The following is a 27,135-nucleotide window of genomic DNA, read 5'->3' as shown; positions in this document are numbered from 1 at the left end:
TTGCAAACAGCGATCATGTCACACACACACACACACACACACACACAGAGGATGCTGACATCATCCTAAATCCATGCTGGTTGTCAAGGGGCCAAATTGGGATCTCATGACACGTGCTGATGCAAGTACATGGATTGGTGGTAGGTCACTTTTTTCAGTGTCGTTGCCACTTTGATTGCTCAATGAAGATGTCTGGGTCCCGACAGATGAAACTCTTCAAAAGAACTTCGAGGCATCGTTTACCTTAAAGGATCTTTTATTCGAGTAGCATAATATCGGCACTACATAATCGAAGCCAACAACTGAATTCCCCTTCCCTGGGCACAAAGTAACAAAGCACAATTCCCTCCTCCAATTAACGGTCATAAATCACATTCCCCAGTTAGCTTGAAGCGCGGGCTTCCTCTCCAGACCGCCAATTCTTCATCAGCTCTGGGCTCAGTAACCTTGATTCTCACGCTAAGTTCAGTGTTGCTATGTCTAGCTGGACTCTCATTCACATCTCCCCTCCCAGCATCACCTAACTCTAAAAGCGAAAGAGGAAAGGGGGCTACATTTCCATCTGTTGTCAATGCAAAAACATCCGATGTTAGCAGCGCTGACAGAAGGATTGTAAGTTAAGGACAGAACAAACTATCACTCTAAGCTCATGGAGCTTCAGTGGTCCATGAGAGATTTAGCCAAGATGGAATTAGGAACCCCAGAAAGATGGGGCATGGGAAGATTGCGGGGATCCAGTTCCAAAGATTGAACAAACCAGTTGCAGCTCGAATAGGTTCAGAGATCACCACAGAAAGATGGAGCAGGGGAAGGTTGTGGGGATCCAGTTCCAAAGATTGAACAAACCAGGTTCAGAGATCATTGCATAATGAGAAGAACAAGAGGACAGATACCGGAGTACAACTGCTCTAAGAAGGAGAAAGCATCTGACTGTTCCATGCAAGGGGAGGCAGGTCTTCTCCACTTCCCCTCCCTCAGGAGAGGGTTGTGGCCTGGTTGTGTCACACAGCAAGTAAGACAAGGGCGCTGGAGAAGCAGGGGTTGGGTGACCACCATTGGGTAGATCTTCACGAAAGGAGTTTCACATAGTTAGCGGGGAATAGGCCAACTCTACCCTGGCAAGATCCACGCCACCAGCCCTCGTCTACCCGTTCGATGGATGTGATGGTATCTCCAGGGTCAAAGGAAATCTCATCATCTCCCTCTGGAAAAAAAATGGAGAGGGTATTAATAAGCAGGCAACACTTGTTCAGACCAAGGGTAAGGATTTTCCTGACAGAACAATTAATCAGTGGAACGGCTTGCCTCCAGAAGTTGTGGGTACTCCAACACTGGAGGTTCTTAAGAAGAGACTGCACAACCACTTGTCTGAAATGGTATAGGGTCTCCTGCTGGAGCAGGGGGTTGGACTAGAAGACCTCCAAGGTCCCTTCCAACTCTGTTATTCCTCACCCATCGTAGCCACCTCCATGCGCTTCCCAGTCCCCATTATCCAGAAGAATTGACCTACCTCCTTGGTAGTCATAAAGGGCCAAGGCAGATAGGCTTCCTTCACTCACATCATATATATGCTCTTCAACAGCTGAAAAAGAAAATTGTGGAGGTGGAGTATCTTATTATCCCCATCGTGTGAATTATCCTGACTCTTACCCAGCCTCGTCAACTTGAAAACAGAGTTGAAGATCAACCCCTCCCACATTCAATGGTGTGAGAATTTAAATCAAGGCACATCTATCAGAGAGGGATATTTTCCAAGAGGGATCTTGGAGTCCTAGTGGACGATCACTTAAATATGAGCCAGCAGTGTCATACAGCTGCCAAAAAAAACAATGAAGTTCTAGGCTGCATTAACAAAGGGACAGAATTAAAATCATGTGAAGTGTTAATACCACTTTACAAGGCCTTGGTAAGACCACACGTGGAATACGGCATCCAGTTTTCATCACCACAATATAAAAAAGGATGTAGAGACTCTGGAAAGAGTGCAGAGAAGAGTAACCAAGATGGGCTAAAACATATGAAGAACAGTTGTGGCTATGTCTGGTCTAACGAAGAGAAGGACCAGGGGTGACATGATAGCAGCCTTCCAATATCTCAGGGGCTGCCCCAAAGAAGAAGGAGCCAAGCTATTCTCCAAAGCACCTGAAAGCAGGACAAGAAGCAACGGATGGAAACTAATCAAGGAGAGAAGCAACCTGGAACTAAGGAGAAACTTCCTGACAGTGAGAAAAATTAATCACTGGGTTAATTGACTTGTCTCCAGAAGTTGTGGGTATTCCAACCCTGGAGGTTTTTAAGAAGAGACTGGCCAGCCATTTGTCTGGAATGGTATAGGGTTTCCTGCCTCAGCAGGGGGTTGAACTAGAAGACCTCCAAGGTCCCTTCCAACTCTATTACACTCTTATTCTGTTACCAAGAGTGCTTCAAATTGTTGAATGATTTCCCCCGTCTCTTCCTGCTCTTACCCTTGCAAAGTTCTTTTGTGATGTCCAAAGAGAATTTGTCTTCCTGCGTTTCAGTTATTCTGCATTCTGAGGGAACTGGGATGCTCTTAAAACAGGACCTGGGGAACTGGGATCAAATGCAGTCTCGTTCCCAAATTCAACTTATTGTCAAGGCTGAATTGCTAAGATGCTTGCTAACCTCTGTCGCTACTCAACTTGCCGTAGAAACGGGAGTTGGGGGGGTGGGAGGGAGGGAGGGAGGGAGGGAGAGCCTGGGGAAAAAAATGGGAGTTTCAAGAAGCCATCCATGGACCGTGGGACCCAAAGTCATGAAAAGCAGGTATCTGATGGAGAAGTGGACCGTTCCCATAACAAACCGAAGGGATGTGATTGGGCAACGTGAACACTTGGTGGGTGGGGATTGTGGAAAGCTATTGTTAACTAACCAGATTTTCGTGTGGGAAAACTGGAGTTGATTTTGTTCCTTCAGTGCCAGGATGTGTACTCAATAAAGTTTATCTCTTGCGGCACCTCAAGACCATAAAGTTTCTTCAGTACTGAATTTGCCAGCTGGACGGTCAACATTTATTTGTTTGTTTAGAAAATTTATATGGCTGCCCAACTCATGGTGACTGTAGATAGCTTAAAGAAATAAAACCCCAAATATAAACCCCAATAAACCCTCACTCCCCAAGAATCAAACCAATCACTTGATGGGCTCCGTATCACTCTGGGCTTCCCAGGACTGTTGGCAAAACCAAGTCTTTAGGGTCTTTTGGAAAACTGGTGGGTCCAGTCTTATCTCCACAGGGAGGATGTTCCACAGGGAGGGAGCCACTGCACAGAGAAATATCCCTCGTCTTGGTCCCACCAGATGGACCTTCTTAAGAGAGGGAACTCATAACATGCCCTATGTTCTGAAGTGACCTTCTCTAGCCCAGTTTTCATAAACCAACAACCAGGACATACAACAAATTTACATCAAGACTTGAGTCTCCAGGGTGAAGGTAAATTTCACCCTGCTCAACCAGCTTGCCCTCTTCCTCTTACCTGAAGAAGTCATTCCTCCAGGATGACCACTGCAGAGCTCCTCGTATTCCTGGCCCACCTCAGCACTGTCTTCATGGGAGACTTCCTTTTGATCCGGCATTTCCTCATAATCGCCTCCTTCATCATCAATGAAGGGAGGAGGTTCTGGACGGTCCAGATTTTCAATCACCTCCTCATAATCACCACCATCTTCGATGCTTTCTGTATAGATGGGCTGCTCCTGCTCCTGCTCCTGGCCAGAAGGTGGGAGAAGAGGTTCTCTGGTGCCACCTTGCAAGTCCAGGCTCCGTGGAGGAAGAACTGGAGGGTTGTCCTCTTCTGCTTCTTCCTAGAAAAAGAAGAACCACATCCCTCAACAAATTCACTTCTCATCAAATCTACTCTTTCTGGAGGAACCAGAATTTGACTAGATGGGCCCACCAGGACAATCTTTTGTTCATAATGACAGATAGCAAAAGTGCACACTATATGAGGCTGTATGACTTACAACCACAACTGTGGGGTCCTTGGTGTTCTCTGAGCTTGGCAGTTTTCTTGCAGACCCTTCATGACCCAACTAGGGAACATCATCAGTGTTAGAAGGGAGGAGGAAAAGGAAGAGGAGGAGGAGGAGGAGGAGGACGGGGGATGAAGAACTGTGGGGTCCCTGGTGCTCTCTGAGCTGAGTGGTTTTCTTGCAGACATTTCATGACCCAACTAGGGAACATCCACAGTGCTAGAAGGGAGGGGGGTTGTGGAGAGGAGGAGGAGGAGGAGGAGGAGGAGAACTGTGGGGTCTTTGGTGTTCTCTGAGCTTGGCAGTTTTCTTGCAGATCTTTCATGACCCAACTAGGTAACATCTTCAGTGCTTAGGAGCCTTCTCGTTCAATCCTTCTAGCCTTGATGATGTTACCCAGTTGGGTAATGAAATGTCTGCAAGGAAGCAGCCAAGCTCGGAGAACATCAAGGACACCTCAGATGCACAGAAGCTGTCTGGAAACCAAGAACCTTTTAAGCACGTTTCCCTTGATAGCAGCAATGTTGTACAAGTGAATTCACACTCAGACCTTACACTCTCCATCTCCACTACCTGGTGTTCGGGAGGCAGAGGGGGCAGGTTGCCCTTTCTCTGTGTCTGTCCAGGCACCGACGGAGGGCTCTGAACTCGCTCTTCGCTCTTCTTCATTCCCTTAAAGGAGAAAGGACATTCAGCAGTTTGGCCCTGCAGGCCAATTTTTCCTTGATTTTCCTCCACAGCAGAAGAAATTGATAATGTGGAGACTACTAAGGGCCGTTGTCTTCCCAAAGAAATGTTTCCATTTGCAAATAGTAGCAAATATCTGTACCTCGTGTGTAGGATGAGGGTGGAGGTTCGTTCTCCGAGCTTGTGGGTTGCTTTTCCAAACATTTCCTTACTAGGCTAGGTAACATCTTCAGCAGAGCTTAGGGCAGTGATGGTAAACCTTTTAGAGATGAGTGCCCAAACTGCAACCCAAAACCCACTTATTTATCGTTGGGTGCCAGGTGGGCGTGGCCCATTGGGTGGGTGTGGCCTATTGGGTGGGCATGGCCCATTGGGTGGGTGTGGCTGTGGTGGTAATGGCAGACTGGGTGGGACTAAAAAGTTCAATCAATCAATTCCAACTTTACGAGATTTTTTTTTTCGCACAAGAAGTCGAAATTGATTGATTGAACCTTTTTTTGCACACGCCAGCGGCGGCCTAAAGTGAAAAAGTTTTCTAAAACTCAGCTGAAGGCCTAGGACTGGGGCGACGGCACGCATGCCCACAGAGATTGTGCCATAGGTTTGCCACCATGGGCTTAGGGGATGTCAATGTCAGTGATCTTCTATTTATGAGGGCTTCAGGTGTGGGTGTGTGGAGTGACGGTCTTGCGATGGGTCTTGTGATGGGTCAGGTGTGAGTCAACAGTGAGAGGCTTGTGATGGGTCTTGTGATGGGGAGGTCACATCAGGTGAGAGTCATTGGGAGGAGAACTGCTGGTGGGAGTGGGGGATTGCGCGGGATGGCTGAGGGTTGGTTCTGTCTCTGATTAGCTACGTGGTTGATTTGGATTCTGAGGGGTTCATAGGCTGGTTGTAGGTCAACGTGTCTGTTTTTCCATTCTCACGAAGAGGGGGAAGTCTCTGAAAAGGTCCTTCAGGGTAGAGATTTGGGAATTTGTTGGCCTCATCTACTCCCACAGACAGCTTTAAGAGTATGGGTAGCCCTCAACTTGCAACAATTCATTTAATGACTCTTTGAAGTTACAACCGCATGGGGAAAAAATGACTTATGACCATTTTTCACACTTACAACCACTGCAGCATCCCCATGGGCACATGATCAAAATTCAGTCGCTTGGCAACTGACTCCTGTTTATGGCAGCTGCGGTGTCCCAGGTTATGTGATCCCCTTTTGTGACCTTTTGACCAACAAGGTCAATGGGGAAGCCAGATTCACTTCACAACCGCGTTACTAACTTAACAACTGTGGTGATTCACTTAACCCAGGGGTGTCAAATTGCCGGCCCACGGGCTGGATGCATCATAGCAAAACCGCACCCACCCCATTGCCGGCAAGGGGGGGAAAAGTCACGATACGTCATGACATGTCACGTGACATTGCGAGTTTGATACCCCTGACTTAACCAGTGTGGCAAATAAGGTTCATAAAATGGGACAAAACTCACTGAACAACTGTCTTGTTTAGCAACAGAAATTTGAGGCTTGATTGAGGACTACCTGTAGCCCTACTCATGGAGTGAAGGTGAGAACACATGGTTAACTGGCCCCCGCATACATGAAAATCAGCTTCACTTCTGAGAAGTTGTGGTAACACTTAGCAACAATCCTAAGCCGAGAAGGCCTTAACCCCAGAGGTCAGCTTGAGATGACTGATGGAGAACATGTCTTCTCAAGACTCTCACCTTTGGCTTCTCTTGGGTTTCTTGAAGTTCCCTGGACTGGCGACGGGCTCGTTCCTCTTCTGCCCTCTTCTTGTTCTCTTCCTCTACAGTCTTGGCCATGTTTTCAAAACGTTGCCTCAAGTTACCCATCCCAGCAGAAGCTGTTTCCAACGAGAAGGTCAATAGAGAAGATTCAGAATTATGAGAAGAAGCTTCCTCCATCTCCAATCAAAAGGAGAAACTGGTGGGATTGTGTAGGTCCTCTGAATGACTGGTCTTCAGAAGAAGTGCTACGAAACATCCAGTCTCTCCTCAAACCAGGGGTGTCCAAACTTGGGAACTTTAAGAGCGGTGGACTTCAACTCCCAGAATTCCCCAGCCAGCTTGTCTGGCTGGGGAAGTCTGGGAATTGAAGTCCACAGATCTGGCTGGGGAATTCTGAGAGTTGAAGTCCACCAATCTTAAAGTGACCACGGTTGGACACCCCTGCCTTGAATCTTCAAATGGAGGGGGGGCACCCTTCACTCTCACAAAACCATCTGAAAGGCCTTCCTCCTTTGTGTAGGTCGAATGGGTTCCCCTTGGGATTGCCCCCTACGAAGTCAACACCGCCCAACACTTGCTAGCATCTTCCAAGTTAAACAGCTTGGCATCTGTGAATCTCAAGGCCAGATCCTGAGGCTTGTGCAGCCCTCATCCTAGCCACCGAGCGTTTTTTCACGGGGGACAAATTGGTTCTTAGGAGAGTTGCAATTGCTTAAATCAGGGGGATATATGGTGATATAAGGCCACAGAAATATCACCTTTTTGGAGCAATCCCATAGATTTAGATTTAATTTTGGTGTCTGGCATTCCTCTTGATTTGTGGGAGATGCTTCTCTCTTATTTTAATTCTTCCCTTTTTGTTTATGAAGGAAAACAGGTGCAGGAAGTAACCTGAGCTCCTCCATATAGTAACTTGAGATCCTCATCTGTTGATTATGCAATCATCTCTCCCACCTTGCTGAGATGTGTCAATGTGAATGCACCTCTTCGTTGGGTGGGGGGGGTGTCTCCCTCTTTGGAGAGAGTCCCACCAGCACCTGCTGTTTCATCAAAGCTACAGGAAACCTGGATTATTTGCACTGGGTCCTGCGTTCGATTCCGCATTCAGCATCCACGGACGTCTTGCCAGGGGTGAGAAAGGGGCATTTTCTTGCTCTTTGTGAGATCTGCCCCTTCTTCCCAGGGGCCGATGGATAAACTTACCAGCCTCTACAGGTTTCGTCTTCTGATATGAGGAAATGGGAGCTTCCATCTCACCAAAACCGGCAGCGCTCTGCAAGAGAAGTCAGGGGAAACTGACAAAAGAGAATATTTGCGGCCCTGGGATGGTGCTGCCTGAGCTTGATGGCTTCCTTGCAGACGTTTCATTACCCAACTAGGTAACATCATCAACGCTAGAGGGGAGGGGAGTTTGCAAAGTAGAGGGATAGGGGAGGAGCGAGAGCAAGAGGACTGCGGGGGTCCCTGGTGCTCTCTGAGTGGGTGGTTTTCTTGCAAATGTTTCATGACCCAACTAGGGAACGTCATCAGTTCTAGAAGGGAGTGTGGGGTTTGTGGAGAGGAGGAGGAGGAGGACTGTGGGGTCCTTAATGCTCTCTGAGTTTGGTTGTTTTCTTGCAGATGTTTCATGACCCATCTATGGAACATCATCAGTGATTGTCCCACTCTCTTCTAGCTCTGAAGTTAAAAGCCCACAAATCTTCAAGTTGCTGAGGTTGGCAAACCAGTCCAGATTTATTACGCCCATTCCTGATTTATCCTCCCCTTGAAGAATCTGTAAAGGTAAAAGGTAAAGGTTCCCCTGCACATGCATGATAGTCGTTTCCGACTCTAGGGGCCGGTGCTCATCTCCATTTCAAAGCCGAAGAGCCAGCGCTTGTCCGAGGACGTCTCCGTGGTCATGTGGCTGGCATGACTAGACGCCAAAGGCGCACAGAACGCTGTTACCTTCCCACCGTAGTGGTCCCTATTTTTCTACTTGCATTTTTACGTGCTTTCAAACTGCTAGGTTGGCAGAAGCTGGGACGAGTAACAGGCGCTCACTCTGTTACGCGGCACTCGGGATTCGACCCGCCAAACTGCCGACCTTCTGATCGACAAGCTCAGCGTCCTAACCCACTGAGCCACCGCGTCCTCTTGAAGAATCTGTAAGTCACATCAAACAGATTTTTTTCTCCTTCTAGGCCAGGTTGGAAATGGCTGGAAGACAGCTTAATGGTGCCACTTTAACGATGCAGTAACAATAGTATCTGCAGAGGGTCAAAAAAGGCAACGTGGACCCCAAGCGCAGACGCCTAGATTCCCCAGCTCCCATTTTATATGGGCCCCATGCAAGACGCAGAGGTAACAGAAGCAGTGGAGCTCCCATCGTGCAGATGTGGACAATATCTTGACATTCTCTTACTTCCCTGTGTACCCCCGGGTAGCATAAGTCCACTACCAAAGGGCAGGAGGAAGCTGTGGACACCCTGGCTCTAATGAATGGGATTTGTAGTCCAACATATCCGCAGGATTACTGCCTTGTCGTGGCGAAGGGGCTTGCGTAATTCAATGAAGCTATGAGCTATGCCGTGCAGGGCCACCCAAGACGGACAGGTCATAGCAGAGAGTTCTGACAAAACGTGATCCACTGGAGAAGGAAATGGCAACCCACTCCAGTATCTTTGCCATGAAAACCCTATGGACAGTACCAAAAGGCAAAACGATATGACGCTGGAAGATGAGCCCCTCAGGTCGGAAGGCGTCCAATATGCTACTGGGGAAGAGCAGAGGGCTAGTACTAGTAGCGCCAGAAAGAATGAAGCGACTGGGCCAAAGCCGAAAGGACGCTCAGCTGTGGATATGTCTGGTGGTGAAAGGAAAGTCCGATGCTGTAAAGATTTTTTCTCCATAGGAACCTGGAATGTAAGATCCATGAATCAAGGAAAGCTGGACGTGGTCAAACAAGAGATGACAAGACTGAACATCGACATCTTAGGTATCAGCGAACTAAAATGGACAGGAATGGGTGAATTTAATTCAGATGACCATCAGGTATACTACTGTGGGCAAGAATCCCTCAGAAGAAATGGAGTAGCCTTCATAGTCAATAAAAGAGTAGGAAAATCAATACTGGGATACAATCCTCAAAATGACAGAATGATCTCAGTTCGAATCCAAAGCAAACCATTCAATATCACAGTAGTCCAAGTCTATGCCCCAACCACCAGTGCTGAAGAGGATGAAATTGACCGGTTCTATGAAGCCCTACAGCACCTTATAGAACTAACACCAAAAAATGATGTCCTTATCATCATGGGGGATTGGAATGCTAAAGTAGGAAGCCAAAAGATAACTGGAATAACAGGCAAGTTTGGCCTTGGAGTGCAAAATGAAGCAGGGCACAGGCTGATAGAATTCTGTCAAGAGAATGCGATGGTCATAGCAAACACTCTTTTCCAACAACCCAAGAGACGGCTCTACACATGGACATCACCAGATGGTCAACACAGAAATCAGATTGACTATATGCTCTGCAGCCAAAGATGGAGAAGCTCTATACAGTCAGTAAAAACAAGACCAGGAGCTGACTGTGGCTCAGACCATGAGCTTCTCCTTGCAAAGTTTAGGCTTAAACTGAAGAAAGTAGGGAAAAGCACTAGGCCACTCAGGTATGAATTAAATCATATCCCTGTTGAATATACAGTAGAGGTGACAAATAGATTTAAGGAATTAGATCTGATAGACAGAGTGCCTGAAGAACTATGGACAGAGGTTCGCGACATTGTACAAGAGGTAGCAACCAAAACCGTCCCAAAGAAAAATAAATGCAAGAAAGCAAAATGGCTGTCTGAGGAAGCTTTGCAAATAGCTGAGGAAAGGAGGGAAGCGAAAGGCAAGGGAGAAAAAGAAAGATACGCCCAATTGAATGCAGAATTCCAGAGAATAGCTAGAAGAGATAAGAATGCCTTCTTAAATGAACAGTGCAAAGAAATAGAAGAAAACAATAGAATAGGGAGGACCAGAGATCTTTTCAAGAAAATTGGAGAAATGAAGGGCACGTTTAATGCAAAAATGGGCATGATAAAGGACCAAAATGGCAGGGACCTAACAGAGGCAGAAGAGATTAAGAAGAGGTGGCAAAATTACACAGAAGAACTATACAAGAATGAGCTTAATGTCCCTGATAATCACAATGAGGTGGTCACTGACCTCGAGCCAGACATCCTAGAATGTGAAGTGAAGTGGGCCTTAGAAAAACTGAGCAACAACAAAGCTAGTGGAAGTGACAGTATTCCAGCTGAGCTATTCAAAATCTTAAAAGACAATGCAGTAAAAGTGCTACACTCAATTTGCCAGCAAATTTGGAAAACTCAACAGTGGCCACAGGATTGGAAAAGATCAGTTTACATTCCAATTCCAAAGAAAGGCAGTGCCAAAGAATGTTCAAACTATCGCACCATTGCACTCATTTCTCATGCTAGTAAAGTCATGCTTAAAATCCTACAAGCTAGACTTCAGCAGTATGTGGATCGAGAACTACCAGAAGTACAGGCAGGATTTCGAAGAGGCAGAGGAACTAGAGATCAAATTGCCAATATACGCTGGATCATGGAGAAAGCTAGGGAGTTCCAGAAAAACATCTACTTCTGCTTCATTGACTATGCTAAAGCCTTTGATTGTGTGGATCACAACAAACTGTGGCAAGTTCTTAAAGAGATGGGAGTACCAGACCATCTTATTTGTCTCTTGAGAAACCTATATGCGGGTCAAGAAGCAACAGTGAGAACTGGACACGGAACCACTGATTGGTTCAAAATTGGGAAAGGAGTCCGGCAAGGCTGTATACTGTCGCCCTGCCTATTTAACTTATATGCAGAGCACATCATGAGAAAGGCAGGGCTAGATGAATCAAAAGTTGGAATTAAGATTGCCGGAAGAAATATCAACAACCTAAGATACGCAGATGATACCACTCTAATGGCAGAAAGTGAAGAAGAACTAAAGAGCCTCTTGTTGCAGGTGAAGAAGGAGAGTGCAAAACTTGGGTTGAAACTTAACATTAAGAAAACCAAGATCATGGCATCTGGCCCTCTCAATTCCTGGCAAATAGATGGGGAAGAAATGGAGGTAGTGACAGATTTTATTTTCCTGGGCTCCAAGATCACTGCAGACGGGGACTGTAGCCAAGAAATTAAAAGACGCTTGCTCCTGGGGAGGAAAGCCATGGCAAATCTAGACAGCACACTAAAAAGCAGAGACATCACCCTGTCAACAAAAGTGCGTATAGTCAAGGCTATGGTCTTCCCAGTTGCAATGTGTGGCAGTGAAAGTTGGACCATAAGAAAGGCTGAGCGCCAAAGAATTGAGGCCTTTGAACTGTGGTGCTGGAGAAGACTCCTGCGAGTCCCTTGGACTGCAAGGCGATCAAACCGGTCAGTCCTAGAGGAGATCAATCCTGACTGCTCTTTAGAAGGCCAGATTCTGAAGCTAAAACTCAAGTACTTTGGCCACCTAATGAGAAGGAAGGACTCACTGGATAAGAGCCTAATGCTGGGAAAGATCGAGGGCAATAGAAGAAGGGGACGACAGAGAATGAGGTGGCTGGATGGAGTCACTGAAGCAGTAGGCGCGAGCTTAAATGGACTCCAGAAGATGGTAGAGGACAGGAAGGCCTGGAGGAATGTTGTCCATAGGGTCGCGATGGGTCGGACACGACTTCGCAGCTAACAACAATATCCGCAGGGGAAACAATTGGCGAAGCTTCTCCTGAAGTCTTGATGTCACGAGAATAAAACCAAGCCATGAGGCTCGAATTAGGGGAGAAGCATTGATGACAGAGAGTTTGAAATGGGCACATGTCTTCTGGAGCTGCTTCTTCCAACCATCCAGACCCAGCTGAGCCCATCCCAGGTTTGACCTCCATTTACCTTGTCCACTCTGTCTTTCTGCACCCCGTAACGGCCTCCGAAGCCCTGGGAATAGTCTGCAATAGAGAAAACAAGCAACTTTTTTTTAAGGAAGGTGGAAGCATGAGTGGAACTCAGACGTCTGCGCTTAACGTCCTTCCTTATCAGTGGCCCGTGCAGCCGTCTACCCTGAGGGGCTTGAGACTACATTGAAAGAGTTGCTCCAAAGGTGCTTTTTCCAAAAGGCAAGTGGACTTCCTTGATTTTGTTGTTGTTGTTGTTGTTTGAAAATGTTTCCTTTCTCATCCAAGAAGCTTCTTCAGTTCTTCAGAACTAAGAAGAATCGAAGAGGATGAGAAGAGAAACGTTTTCAAAGAAAAAAGCCAAGGAGGTCCAGTTGCCTTTTGGAAAAAGCGCCTTTGGGGCAACTATGACCTGGATGATTGAGAACCTCCGGAGGCATTGAAGGAGTTGGCACAGAAAGGGTCCTGTGATGAAGCTGATGATTTAAACACTAGTAACCACCTAAGAAGTATCAACTTCTTCTGCATGTTGACATACCCGGGTCACTTAGCACAATTAAAACTAGACTGCAGATTTCATAATACATCCCATCTCCTTCCCTAGTCCCACCTAGGACTCATGGGCTTGACCTTCTCCTTTGATGTCTAGCCCAGGCTAGATTGAGTGTGACTGAGTCTTTCCGTACCTCCAGTGTCTGCCTAAACTAGCTGTGTGGATACAGCAGATAAGCAGAGATTCAACTAAGGTGGTTAGAATTGGCGTTCTGGTGGAGTTCTGCAGATGCCACCTGCCTCCCTATAGTAGGTGCAATGAACAGGATAAAAGAGTTGGAAGGGACCTTGTAGGTCTTCTAGTCCAACTCTCTTCACAAGCAGGAGTCCATATACCATCCCGGTCAAATGGTTGTCCAGTCTATTTTTGAAAACCTCCAGTGATGGAGCATGCTCAACTTCTGGAGGCAAGCTGTTCCACTGGTTAATTGTCCTCACTGTCAGGAAGTTTCTCCTTGGTTCCTGCTTGCTTCTCTCCTTGATTACTTTCCATCTGTTGCTACTTGTCCTGCCCTCAAATGCGTTGGAAAATAGGTTGGACCCCCGTTGTTTCTGGCAGCCCCTCAAATATACACAACGATACACAAATGAAAAATGAAGAGAACAGGACCTTTGAAAATAACAAAGAAGAGTACCAAACATGGAGTCTATCTGCTCTTCTTAGAAGTCCCCTGTATGGAAGCAACCTCCTTCTGGTTCTGGAGCCTCAAAGTTCTGGAGAAGAACTTGGAAGCTTGAACTTGCAAAATAGGAACTGGACCTTGCAGTCCTTAGCTAAAAGATTTCAGAACATGGTTTCCATGTTGTATATTTATGCTCTTCTAAGAGATTACCCAGCTCCACTTCCTTCCACAGACCTGTCTGGGATTCGTGGGGCTTGACCTCCTCCTTGTGGGCCCATCCAAGGGCAGACTTGTCTTGGCGGTCCTTCTGCACACCATACTTCCCACCAAATCCAACAGCATGGTCTGCAATGGGAGAACACAACATTTTTCAGAAAGCCAAGAGAGGTTAATTGAGATGAACCAAGGTTGACTTGAATCTTCCAGACCTGTCTGGGATTCATGAGGCTTGACTTCCTCCTTGTGGGACCAACCCAGGGCAGATTTGTCTTGACGATCTTTCTGCACGCCATACTTCCCACCAAATCCAACAGCGTGGTCTGCAATGGGAGAACACAACATTTTTCAGAAAGCCAAGACAGTCAAGAGATGATTTGAGATGAAACTAATGGACTTGCAGCTCCCAGGGAGAGAATACAAAACAAATTAAGACATTTTCCGAATTTGATTGATAGATAGAATCACAAAGCCAACAGATTGCCCGGCTTGGCACAACCTAGTAAGCCACTCACAAATGCAAAGCCTAACCAAGATCACCAAACCTAGCTTGCTGTGTGAGTCCAACCACTAAATCTTCAATTGACCTGGTTGTCTGACCTGGCTGCGGGCACATAACCAATGCCTGGTGGGGTCCTTGGTGCTCTCTGAGCTTGGTTGTATTCTTGCGGGTATTTCATGACCCAATTAGGTAACCTCATCAGGGCTCAAAAGGAGGGGGTTTGAGGAGTGCAGGAGGAGAAGGGGAGGAAGAAGGAAGAAGGGGGGAAAGGAGAAGGAACGAAGGAGAGGAGGAGAAAGAAGAGGAAGAGGAAAAGAAAGAAGGGAGGAAAAGGAGGAGGAGGCAAAAGAAGAGGAGGAGAACAGGAAAAGGAAGAAGAGAAGAAAAGGAGAAGGAATGAAGAGGTAGAGGAGGAGAAAGAGGAGGAGAACATGAAGGGAGGAAAATGAGGAGGAGGAGGAGGAGGAGGAGGAGGAGGAGGAGGAGGAGGACTGTGGACTCCTTGGTGATCTCTGAGCATGATGAAGATACCACTGATGAAGTTACCTAGTTGAGTCATTAAACATCTGCAAGAGTACAACCAAGCTCAGAGAGCACCAAGGACCCCACAGTTCAACCCTGAACTACAAATATTCTCTTCTATTGCAGCCAATATATTGCAAGGTGAGTAGGTTGTAAAGCTTTCTAAGTCTTTCTTTGTGACTTGGGATGGTTGTTAGCTCTCAACCAAAGCCATCTCTCTGTTTTTGGCAGGGAACGAATGGTCTTGCAGCTCCTTGTCCAAGATCCAAAGACGGAAGGACTTCCTTCTTTGGAAGCTTCCAAGTGGAGGCTGGACAACCATCATTCCGGGACCCTTAAATTTCTACTCCTTTGCTTGAGCAGGGGGCGGAGTTCATATTTCACGATCTGAGAAGCTCCTCATGTTGTATGAGGTGAGTGAGGAACCCTTGCAGGGGCGTGCCGAGGAATTTAGTCAACATCTGTCGGACAAAATCGCTCGGATTCGGACCGGTCTGGACTCCGACTGGGCAGTATCGGACGATCAGGACACGAGCGGTCTTGTCAATGTTACCTGGGAGGAGTTCGATCCTGTAACTCCGGAGGAAGTGGACAGGATTATGGGGAGGCTGAGCTCCACCACATGTTTATTGGACCCGTGCCCTTCCTGGCTGGTTTATGCAGCCCGGGAGGGGACACGAGGCTGGTTCCAGGTGGTTATATCTGCCTCTTTGAGTGAGGGTAGTTTTCCCGCCGCCTTGAAAGAGGCGGTGGTAAGACCTCTCCTCAAGAAGCCTGCCTTGGACCCGGCTGTGTTGAATAACTTTCGTCCGGTCTCCAACCTTCGCTTTCTTGAGAGTGTGGTGGCGCATCAGCTCCCTCTGGTCCTGGATGAAGCGGATTATCTAGACCCGTACCAATCGGGCTTCAGGCCCGGGTACAGCACGGAGACGGCATTGGTCGCGCTGGTGAATGATCTCTGGAGGGCTCGGGACAGGGGATATTCCTCTGTCCTAGTCCTATTAGACCTCTCAGCGGCTTTCGATACCATCGACCATGGTATCCTGCTGCGGCGTCTCAGGGGATTGGGAGTGGGAGGCACGGTTCTTCAGTGGTTCTCCTCCTATCTCCTGGGACGCTCGCAGTCGGTGTTGGCAGGGGGGCAGAGGTCGACCGCGAGGCCTCTCGTTTGTGGAGTCCCTCAGGGGTCGGTTCTCTCGCCTCTCCTGTTCAACATCTACATGAAACCGCTGGGTGAGATCATTCGTGGTTTTGGAGTTGGGTATCATCAGTATGCTGATGATACCCAACTTTTCATTTCGACCCCAAACCACCCCAGTGATGCCCTCGACGTGATGTCCCGGTGCCTGGAGGCGGTCCGGGTCTGGATGGGGAGGAACAGGCTTCGCTCAACCCTGACAAGACTGAGTGGCTGTGCGTACCGGCATCTCGGGATATTTAGGATATCCCACCCCTCACTATGGGGGGTGAGTTATTACCTCCTGTAGATAGGGCTCGCAACTTGGGAGTCCTCCTAGATTCACAGCTCTCCCTAGAAGACCATATAGTAGCTGTGACTAGGGGGGCCTTCGCCCAGGTTCGCCTGGTGCGCCAGTTGCGGCCCTATCTAGACCGGGATGCCTTACGTATGGTCACTCATGCGCTCGTGACCTCTCGTCTTGATTACTGCAACGCTCTCTACATGGGGCTACCCTTGAAGACCACTCGGAGGCTCCAACTGGTACAGAATGCAGCCGCGAGAGTTGTATTGGGAGTTTCCCGATACTCCCATGTCACACCTTTGCTCCGCGAGCTGCATTGGCTACCAGTTGTCTTCCGGGTGAGGTTCAAGGTGTTAGTAATGACCTACAAAGCCCTTCATGGCATGGGTCCGGAATACCTTGGGGAGCACCTGCAGCCGGCCTCAACTTCCCTCCGCCCAGTACGCTCCCACAGAGAGGGCCTCCTCAGGGTGCCACCGGTCAAAGAATGCCGACTGGTGGCCCCCAGGGGGAGGGCGTTCTCTGTGGGTGCACCGGATTTATGGAACCATCTTCCGGTCGAGCTCCGGATGGCGCCCGATCTCCGCTCCTTCCGGCGCGATCTTAAAACCCATCTCTTTAAACAAGCTGGCCTGGCCTGATGGGACGGGGTGGGATTTTTATAAATGAACTTCAATTTTTAATCTGTATTAATTTATTATGGGCATTGTTTAATCACGTTTTAATAATTTTTAATTTTTGTATCTAGTTTTTATGTATTGCCCTGTTCACCGCCCTGAGTCCTCCGGGAGAAGGGCGGTATATAAATTAAATTAATAAATAAATAATAAATAAATAAATGTAGCAGACTAATGAGGAAGAAAAACTACTCATTGTACATATTGGCCCCCAAGCAACACATGTCAAGTAAAGGTCAGCCAAACTAAAGGACCACCAGGCCACAGCTCCAACCCTGTTGTGACTCGGTGTCAGCCTGTGGTTTCGGCAGCTGAGTCGGATAATTCTGAAGAGGAGGAGGAGGAGGGGTTTGGAGAGCCTTTGGTTGCAGAGGAAAGTTCTGATGCACCACAGAGATCTCAGCCAGGCCCCTCCCATCTTGTTCCTCCTCAGACCCAGCTGTGTGAGTCTGAAAGATTGGAAGCAGACGATCCACAGCTGGCTCTGTTCAGGGACGCTCGAAGCAGGAGGCAGACTAGCAGAAGTGAACAAAGAAAAGCAATGAGGCACCTCGGGAGAAGGCAATGAGAAGCCACGCCTTGAGACTGCTGTTTAAAAGGGGAATGTGTGGGAGGTGTTGGTTGCTGAAGGCAACCGTTTGAAGAGCTTCTGATATAGTCTCGGTCTGTATTTGTTTAACTCTGTTTTGAACTGTTTCGTTTAGTTTTTGCAAATAAATTTGGTTGGCTTAATTCCAGCCTATTGAATATAAAAAAGGGGTTCTCCCTGACATTCCAACAGGGCCGGTTGTAGGCTGGAGCAGAACAAACCCATCCATATTTTCTACAGACCTGTCTGAGATTCATGGGGCTTGACCTCCTCCTGGTGGGCCCATCCCAAGGCAGACTTGTCTTGACGGTCCTTCTGCACGCCATACTTCCCACCAAACCCAACGGCATGGTCTGCAATGGGAGAGCACAACATTTTTCAGAAAGCCAACAGAGGTGAATTGAGATGAACCAAGGTTGACTTGAATCTTCCAGACCTGTTTGAGATTCATGGGGCTTGATCTCCTCCTTGTGGGACCAACCCAGGGCAGACTTGTCTTGGCGGTCCTTCTGCACGCCGTACTTCCCACCAAACCCAACGGCATGGTCTGCAACGGGACAACACAACGTTTTTCAGAAAGCCATGGGAGATTAATTGAGATGAAACAAGGTGGGCTTCCAGCTTCCAGACCTGTTTGAGATTCATGAGGCTTGACTTCTTCCTTGTGGGACCAACCCAGGGCAGACTTGTCTTGGCGGTCCTTCTGCACGCCGTACTTCCCACCAAAACCAACGGCATAGTCTGAAGGAGGAGAACACAACGATCTTCAGAAGGTCGATGACACAGATGGTCCAAACGTCCATGCAGATTCTCCATCATCCAAGTCATAGTTGTCTTAAAGATGCTTTTTCAGGAGGCAACCCGACTTTCTTGTTTCGCTTCTCCTGCAAGAAGCTTTTTCAGCTCTGACTGGATGCCGTGTGTGTGTGTGGGGGGGGGGGGGAATGGAAGGAGTATTCTCAGAGAGAGCGCTAACGACCAGATGACGGCAAGGAATATTCCCACCATTCAGTCAGAACGGAGAAAGCTTCTTGAATGAGAAGCAAAACGTCTTCAAGGAAAAACAAGGAAGTCCTGAAAAAAAGCACCTTTGGGATGGCTTCAAAAGTGTTGCGTTCCAACCCAACTCATTTCATTCTCGGGGTCCCAAGAGACTGGGCTCCAGAATACGAAGCTGGGATGCAACACCCCTGGGAAAAGACTGACGGATCAGTGAGAATGACCTTGGGCCCTTTAAGAAGGAACGGGGGGGGATGCCCAGAAACCTGGAGGTGGGCTCTCAAAACTTACCTTTTTGGGACACGTGCATTTCTATCTCTCCCTTGTAGTCAAATCCAAGCGCAGACTGCAGGGAAGGGAAAGTGAGAGACATTATACAGTCACACACACACACACCCTTCAGAGTACTTGTAGCCAATTGCATCGGTCACCAGGAATTGGCAATAACTGGATGGCTCATAATAATCAACCGAGCAAGTTGCCTGCCCTCAATGTTTTTGGTTCTGGTTTTTTTTAATTGTAAACCAGCCAGTTAGACGGTGAAATGGGCGGTGGATAAATTTGATTCATAAATAAATAACGTTGAGTGGGAAGTAAAGACCGTGGGGAGGGAGGAGGGCGGGAAGGGGGCTGGAAAAGAAATGCAGTTCACTTCAATTATGTGGGCTGTGGGGAGACCCCTGATGTCCTCGAGAGAAAGGAGGGGGAGGGGGAGCAGCAGTCCCTGGTGCTCTCTGAACTGGGTGCTTTTCCTCCAGATGTTTCATGACCCAACTAGGCAAGATCATTAGAAGGGAGTGGGGTTGGCAGGGAGGAGGAGGAGGAGGAGGAGGAGGAGGAGGAGGAGGAGGAGGAGGAGGAGGAGGAGAAGGAGGAGAAGGAGGAAGAGGAGGAGAAGGAGAAGGAGAAGGAGAAGGATGGTGACTCTGGGGTCCTTCATGTTGTCTGAGCTTGGTGGTTTTCCTCCAGACATTTCGTGACCCAACTAGGCAAGATCATTAGAAGGGAGTGGGGTTGGCAGGGACGAGGAGGAGGAGAAGGAGAAGGAGAAGGAGAAGGAGAAGGAGAAGGAGAAGGAGAAGGAGAAGGAGAAGGAGAAGGAGAAGGAGAAGGAGAAGGAGAAGGAATGTTGTCTGAGCTTGGGGGTTTTCCTCCAGACGTTTCATGACCCAACTAGGCAAGATCATTAGAAGGGAGTGGGGTTGGCAGGGAGGAGGAGGAGGAGGAGGAGGAGGAGGAGGAGGAGGAGGAGAAGGAGAAGGAGAAGGAGAAGGAGAAGGAGAAGGAGAAGGAGAAGGAGAAGGAGAAGGAGAAGGAGAAGGAGAAGGAGAAGGAGAAGGAGAAGGAGAAGGAGAAGGAGAAGGAGAAGGAGAAGGAGAAGGAGAAGGAGAAGGAGAAGGAGAAGGATGGTGACTCTGGGGTCCTTCATGTTGTCTGAGCTTGGTGGTTTTCCTCCAGACATTTCGTGACCCAACTAAGCAATATCATCAGTGCTAGAAGGGAGTGGGGTTGGCAGGGAGGAAGAGGAGGAGGAGGAGGAATCTGAGCCCACAGAAGGAATGGGAGGGACCCTCCCTAGTATCTTGGACCATAAAGGAGAGGGGGATAAGGTGTATAGGACTTTCAGACTTGCAGGATTCTGTTACTATAAATTTACAAAAGTGTTAGCACCCACGGTTGGTGCTTCTTGGCTGAACCACAGTAAAGGGCTGATTCCTAACTTCCCAAAAAAAGCCCCAGCATGAATCCAAAAGATCGGAAGACAAAATCTCTGGCCCAAATGACCCACCCAGATTGGATCCTGCAACACTATCCCGGCACACGTATATTCGCTTTCATTCATGCAAGAAAGCCCCGTTTGTGGCTTCCAAAGAACGTTGAGTGTAAAGTCCCATTGAATCAAATGCATTTAAAGAAGTTAAAACCTCCCACCTCATCGCTTCCCTTTCGTGCTGCGATAGGTATTATAGCCAGGATAGTAGGCAAAACTGGTAATCAAATAGCCAAACAACCTTATCTGCTCGGTCCTTCTGAATGCCGTACTTTCCACCGAAACCCTTGGCTGCGTCCGTCTGGGAGGAGTGCATGCCGACCTCGGCAACATACTCATGGCCCAGGGCACTCTGGAGAACCAAGAAAAACCAGGGTTATCTCCTTGCAGGTTATTTGGCCAAGTTGCCGCGCAGAACAGCGGCTGTGCGAAAGACCAACTGCAGATCAGCTGAGAACGTCAAAAAAAGAAGGGAAAACAAATTTCTACCTTGTCCATGCGGTCCTTCTCGGTTCCAAACTTGCCCCCGTAGCCATAGGAAGCCTTGGGTGCCGTTTCCAGCTCCTTCTTCTTCAGAACTTCATGTTCCTCAGAAACCTTGCTTCTTAGCTGCTGGATGCTGAAAAGGGACATCAAATAGCAGGAATTGAGGAGGAGGAGGAGGAGGAGGAGGAGGAGGAGGAGGAGGAGGAGGAGGAGGAGGAGGAGGAGGAGGAGGAGGAGGAGGAGGAAGACTGTGGGGTCCTTGGTGCTCTCTGAGCTGGGTGGTTTCCTTGCAGACGTTTCATGAACCAACTTGGGAACATCATCAGTGCTCATGAAGAGAGTGGGGTTGGAGGAGGAGGAGGAGGAGGAGGAGAAGGAGAAGAGGAGGAGGAGGATCAAAAGAGGGAGCTTGGTGCTCTCTGAGCTTGGTTTTTTTTTTCTTGCAGACATTTCATGACCCAACTAGGGAACAGCAGTGTGAAGGAGTGGAGAGTTTACCACTCACACTGATGATGTTGCCTAATATGGGTTGTGAAAGGTCTGCAAGAAAACAACCAGGCTCAGAGAGCACCAGGGCCCCATTGGTTCCTATCTTAGCTAACTTTTGTTAATTTTCATATTTATCCTTTTAATTGTTTCATATTGTCATTTTTATCGGGTTGTAAGCCACCTGGAATCTCCTCTTGATAGCGAGATGGGCGGGGTATAAATTTAACAAACAATTTAAATAAAATAAGCCAGGATAAATCTCAACCGGAGGAATTGAAAGGAGAGAAACGGTCCCCCAACACCAGGACTACGACGTCATCCGAGCTGAAGAAAAGCAGCACTTCTGCCTCTTTCCAAATAAACACATAAATAAGAGATTGAAAAGTTGTCTGAAAAAGAGGAAGGACATCACTTCCTCTGGTTTTGGAGGAGAGAACAAGGAAGCCACATAAATTATGGGTCACAGGATTCCGTTCTCGCCGAAGAACCTCACGGTCAAGTTGAGGCACAGCCTGGTCTCTTGGGAGGAAGCCCACCAGTTTCTCCAATCTAGTGCCTTCGGGGTTGGACTGCAGATTCCATGCTGTTTGGGGAAGATGGGTGTTGTCATCCAACATCTCTGGACAGGACAGGACAGGGCTGGTTAAATTCTCGTCCAAGAATCTTAGCTCTGACTCATCAAAAGTGGGGAACCGGATGGAGAACAAGCATTCCTGAAGTTCTTCTTTCTCCTTTCCAATAGTTTCTGGTCTCCAAATTCAGAAAATGGGGTGGGAGACTGTGCCCCAAAACAGCCTTCATTGCTCAAAGTCAACAAAAGCTGCTAGTCCTCTTAGTGTTTCTAAGCCAGCATTGTGTGGACTTCAAAACCGAGAATTCCCCAGCCAGCATTGTGTGGACTTCAATTCCCAGAATTCCCCAGCCAGCATTGTGTGGACTTCAATTCCCAGAATTCCCCAGCCAGCATTGTGTGGACTTCAATTCCCAGAATTCCCCAGCCAGCATTGTGTGGATTTCAGCTCCCAGAATTCCTCAGCTAGCATTGGGTGGACTTCAAGCTAACAAGATTGAGCAACTCTGCCCTTAGTCTCCTCAACTTCAGCTCCCACTAGTATCTCTGTAGTTGGCTTGGTGAGGACACCACTTCCTTTTCCTGTGAGGAGCAGACACTGCTATGCTAACCACTAAGAGATGCAGTCTAACTCAAACCCAACTACAGCTCCCCGTCCTTCCTCAAACATGTGTGAGACACCAAGTCTCTCCTTTCAGTGGGGCTCTGGGCTCCATTGCAGTTGTAACTCGAGGACTGGGGCCAAGGGTTTGGCGGGGGAGTCAGAGCCCTACTTCTGACCCAGCAGAAGTTGAGGTCTAGATGAAAGAGTAGACGGGATGAAGAGGCCACTCACTTGATGTGCTCGGCGCGGCCAGATCCTTCGATTGTCTTAGCCCCCCAGCGCTGTTCCTTCTCCGAAATGTCGTTCTGTCAACAAGAGGAGACAAGAAGTTACGTCTGGTGGGACTCAGGAGAGTCCATGGACCATCATCTCCCCAAGGTGAGGTTGCCTCCAACTTTCCAGAAGTCCTTTGAAACTGGCTATGTCTGCAGCCCCCGGGATCTCCTGAAGAACTGCTAAGATGGCTACGGAGCTTCTCCCTCTGCCAGGTCCTGGTTGTGCCAAAGATGCATTTTTCAGGAGGCAACCAGACTTTGTGGTTTTCCTTTGAAGACGTTTCGCTTCTCCTCCAAGAAGCTTCCTCAGCTCCGACGGGATGGTTGGGAATGGAAGGATTTCTATTCCTTGCAAATCATCTGGTCATTAGCACTCCTCCCATTCCCAAAAACCATCCCGTCGGAGCGGAAGAAACTTCTTGGAGGAGAAGCGAAACGTCTCCAAAGGAGAAGCAAAAAGGCCGGTTGCCTCCTGAAAACAAAACACCTTTGGGACAATGGCTAAGGTGGCTACAACTGTACAATACAACAAGATGTTCTCTCCTCGTCTTTTTAATTCACATTAACGTGTATCACTACGGTATAGTTTCTAACGTTTGCATTTTAATGGTGCCTCGCCCAGAGTCACACAGGTGAGACCGGCGGCTATATAAAAGTGACACGGGTAGTCCTCGACTCACAACCACAATTTCCGTTGCTAAGTGAGACAGTTGTTAAGTGAGTTTTGCCCAGAGGTGGGATTCAAATAGGTGAACGACCGGTTCTCTGCGTGGATGCTGCTTCCGGAAGTCCATTCTGGGCCCGGATGACAAAAAATTAGCTACCGCTTCTGCCGAAGTGGTGCGAGCCAGCCCGGTTTTGCCCCATTTTATGACCTTCCTCGCCGCAGTGGTTAAGTGAATCACTGCAGTTGTTAAGTTAGGAGCACGGTCACTAAGTGAATCCGGCTTCCCCATTGACTTTGCTCGTCAGAAGGTCTCAAGAGGTGATCACATGACCCCCTCCCGGGATGCTGCGACCGTCATAAATATGAGTCAGTTGCCACAGTTGTTATAGTGAATCACTGCAGTTGTTAATAACACAGTCGTTAAGCGGATCTGGCTTCCCCATTGACTTTGCTCATTAGGAGGTCACCAAAAGGGGATCACGCGACCCCACGGGACGCCGCAACAGTCATAAGTACACGCCAGTTGCCAAGCCTCCGAATTTTGATCTTGTGACCACAGTCCTAAGTGTGAAAAATGAGACACAAAGTCTTTTTTTCCCCAGTGCCAATTGTAACTTCAAATGGTCACTAAATGAATGATTGTAAGTCAAGGGCGACCTGAAATAAATAAATAAATAAAATTAAATAAATAAATAAATAAATGAAATTAAATAAATAAATAAAATTAAATAAATAAATAAAATAAGCAGTCTTTCTAAAGTTCCTCTCATTTCTCTCTTTTTTTTCGATCCCTTCCTTCTCTTCACTGAGGAAAGGGGGAAGACCTCTTTTTCCAGGGGTGTCCCCGAAGCAGAGCCACCCTTTCTGCCTCCTCGGTCACAGCTGGGCCCCTCCCTGTGGGGGCCAGGCAGAGCCCCATGGGTCCAGAGCTGCTGAGCCGCAAGCAACCTGGGAGCAAAGAGGACTCACCACAAAATCTGGGTCCGTGTCCCAATCGTCTCCTTGGGTCTCCACCTTCGCGGACACGTTGTGGCCCACCGCAGCTTTCCACATCTGGGAGAAGAGAGAGAGAGCAAAAGAGAGAGAGAGGGAGGGAAAGAGAGGGAGGGAGGGAGGGGGAAAGAGAGGAAGAAAGAAAGAAAGAAAGAAAGAAAGAAAGAAAGAAAGAAAGAAAGAAAGAAAGAAAGAAAGAAAGAAAGAAAGGGAAGGAAGGAGGGAGGGAGGGAAGGAAGGGAAGAAGAAGAAGAAGAAAGAAAGAAAGAAAGAAAAAGAAAGAAAGAAAGAAAGAAAGAAAGAAAGAAAGAAAGAAAGAAAGAAGAAGAAAGAAAGAAAGAAAGAAAGAAAGAAAGGAAGGAAGGAAGGAAGGAAGGAAGGAAGGAAGGAGAGGGAGGGAGGGAAGGGAGGGAAGAAGAAGAAGAAAGAAAGAAAGAAAGAAAGAAAGAAAGAAAGAAAGAAAGAAAGAAAGAAAGAAGTCTCTCTTTCTCTTTCTCTCTCTCTCTCTCTCTCTCCCCCCCTCCCCTTAAGAGAGGACAAATTTTGCAATTCACAACAACAACGCACATTCTCCTTCCTCACAACGTGGGACTCCTTTTGGGGGCTGGAGCCCACCTTAAATGGCTGTGCGCTCTGCAACAACTGCAGTGCAGACGAGGGACGGAAACTCGGCTAACCATCCTACAGCCAGCCGGATGCAGGCCAAAAGGAAGCCATTGTTCCCTTGCTGTGCGCATGCAGGTCTTCGGCCGAGATCTCTGGGGCTTTATGAGCCAACTGGGCCTTCTCTGTGGTCACGGCCAGAAGCCGGGGAAGCCAGCGTCCGCAGCCCCTCCTCTCCAAGGACAGCTTACTGGATGGGAGGGGGGGCGCTTTTTATCTCCGAAAGAAAAGCAATAACGTAGGAATGAGGCCTCGAGCAACCTAGAATTAAGGGAGAAACTTTGCAAAAATAAGAGCAAAGACGAGCAACTAAGATGATCAGAGAGAGGCCTGGAGACTAAAACGTATGAAGAACGGTTGCAGGCATTGGGTATGTCAAGTTTAATGAAAAGTATTTCAGTATTTGAGGGGCGGCCCCAAAGAAGAGGGAGTCAAGCTCTTCTCCAAAGCGCCCGAAGGCAGGACGAGAAACGATGGATGGAAACTAGTCAAGGAGAGAAGCAACCTGGAATTAAGGAGAAACTTCCTCACAGTGAGGACAATTAACCGGGGGAACCACCTGCCACCAGAAGTTGTGGGTGCTCCAACACTGGAGGTTTTTTAAGAAGAGACTGGACAGCCATTTGTCTGCAATGGTCTAGGGCAAGGGTAGGCAACCTCGGCTCTTTTATCACTCATGGACTTCGACTCCCAGAATTCCTGAGCCAGCTATGCTGGCTCAGGAATTCTGGGAGTTGAAGTCCATGAGTCATAAAAGAGCCGAGGTTGCCTACCCCTGGTCTAGGGTCTCCTGCTGGAGCCGGGGGTTGGACTAGAATACCTCCAAGGTCCCTCCCAACTCTGTTATTCTGAACACACTCAGATAACCACTTGGCCCGCACACCTGCAGCCGCAGCACCACGGCAGACCCCCAAGTGCCTTCACACAATCTTTATACCACCATCTTTCTGCAATTCCACTCTGGATTCTGCATCAGGCCACCCAGCCAGCCAGATTTTGTTCAAAAAGAATCAATCGATGCAAGGTCGACATCGGGAATCGTAAACCAGCTGCGACGTCCGACAGCCCGGTGGTCTAGCGATCCAGGCCCAAGGCTAGAATGTGGGAGGCGGTGAGTTCAAGTCCCACCTTAGCCACCAAAGCCAGCTGGGTGACCTGGAGCCAGTCCCTCAGCCCACCTCACAGGATTGTTGTCGTGGGGAAAACAGGAAGAGGAAGGCGTGTCGGATATAGGTTTCCTGCCTTGTGCAGCCTCGCAGATCTGCAAAAGGTTTGCAGCGGCTTTTCCAACCCTCATTGAAAGAACTCGCCAAAAGGTGAAAGAACTTGCCAAGAGCACAGCCAGGGAACGCTGGTTGCAAAAATCAGAGGCCTGTCTTCCGCCAGACGTCCCTCCCTGCCCTCCCTCACCCCTCGCACCGGTCCCCTTTTCTGGAAACCCCACCTGGCCTCGCCGTCTCAAACCGGCCCTCTTCGCCCTCTGCTTTGCGCCAGATGTTGCCCTCTGGAAGCCCAGGAGAGCAGCAATGCACGTTGTTGCAGCTGAGCTGCTGGAGCTCAGAAGCCCAGGAGCCAAGGAGGGGGGGGGCTTTCGGTCCCTTTGGCCCCATGGGCTCAGCCAGCTCCCCCTTGGCTGCCCCAGAGGGCTGGGATGGAGGTGCCCTTTTGCCAGCTAGCAAGCATCCCTGCCTGGATCCCACCAGCTCCACAGATGGACAGGACCAGGGCTAGGTTGGACTTTCCATCCCCCACCCACAGCCACTCCGCTCCCAACTGGCCAGCAGCACCCAGGCGCTCGGCATGCAGCCTGCCTACCTTGCCCGGAGCCTCGGTTTCCCCTCTCGCAGCGTCTCTGCTCAGCTTCCTCTCCCCCACCCTGGTTTCACTTGCAAACCCAAGTTCCTGTTTGACGTTCACCAAACCAGGAAGGTTTTGCTTCTTCCTGGGCCCGTCAGAGCAGAGGAAGGCCAATGGCCTGTGGGGGGGAGGGGGAGGGGGTGATGGAAACTCCGCTCTCCTGGGGCCAACCAGCTTGTGGGTCTAAACCTGGCCCCGCTCAAGAAGTGGGGGGGGATCCCTGCACGCTGCCGAAGAGGTGACAGGATAGCAACCTTCCAAT

General features: G+C 48.6%; 1 protein-coding gene across 2 annotated transcripts; it reads right to left on the bottom strand.

Annotated features, from left to right (window-relative positions):
• Positions 1-244: 244 nt before the first annotated feature.
• On the bottom strand, positions 245-26,907 carry LOC308670315 (src substrate cortactin-like). 2 transcript variants are annotated; one of them, XM_081331776.1, is made up of 18 exons: positions 26,832-26,907; positions 24,330-24,413; positions 22,650-22,723; positions 20,758-20,887; positions 20,510-20,620; positions 18,789-18,843; positions 18,129-18,239; positions 17,935-18,045; positions 17,741-17,851; positions 13,940-14,050; positions 13,746-13,856; positions 12,335-12,390; positions 7,629-7,698; positions 6,402-6,541; positions 4,564-4,662; positions 3,495-3,822; positions 1,511-1,582; positions 245-1,204 (listed from the first exon to the last, which is right to left on the bottom strand). In XM_081331776.1, the coding sequence occupies exons 2-18, from the start codon at positions 24,411-24,413 to the stop codon at positions 1,068-1,070; spliced, it is 1,911 nt and encodes a 636-aa protein (XP_081187902.1). In that variant the 5' UTR covers positions 26,832-26,907; the 3' UTR covers positions 245-1,067. The 2 variants fall into 2 exon arrangements, with proteins under 2 accessions (XP_081187902.1, XP_081187903.1); XM_081331777.1 differs by lacking the exon at positions 4,564-4,662.
• Positions 26,908-27,135: the final 228 nt, after the last annotated feature.

This window comes from Vipera berus (assembly GCF_964194415.1).
Source record: "Vipera berus genome assembly, chromosome: 6".
Classification (NCBI taxonomy): Eukaryota; Metazoa; Chordata; class Lepidosauria; order Squamata; family Viperidae; genus Vipera; species Vipera berus.
Note: the sequence above shows the minus strand (reverse complement) of the source record. Positions and strands in the feature narration are given on the sequence as shown.

Excerpts from the sequence above, each read along its gene's own strand:
- LOC308670315 (XM_081331776.1), bottom strand. The coding sequence starts at position 24,413 with ATGTGGAAAGCTGCGGTGGGCCACAACGTGTCCGCGAAGGTGGAGACC. Across the intron at positions 22,724-24,329 it reads ACACGGACCCAGATTTTGTG|AACGACATTTCGGAGAAGGA; the intron begins GTGAGTCCTCTT and ends TCTTGTTGACAG. Across the intron at positions 18,046-18,128 it reads GCCTCATGAATCTCAAACAG|ACCATGCCGTTGGGTTTGGT; the intron begins GTCTGGAAGCTG and ends GTCCCGTTGCAG.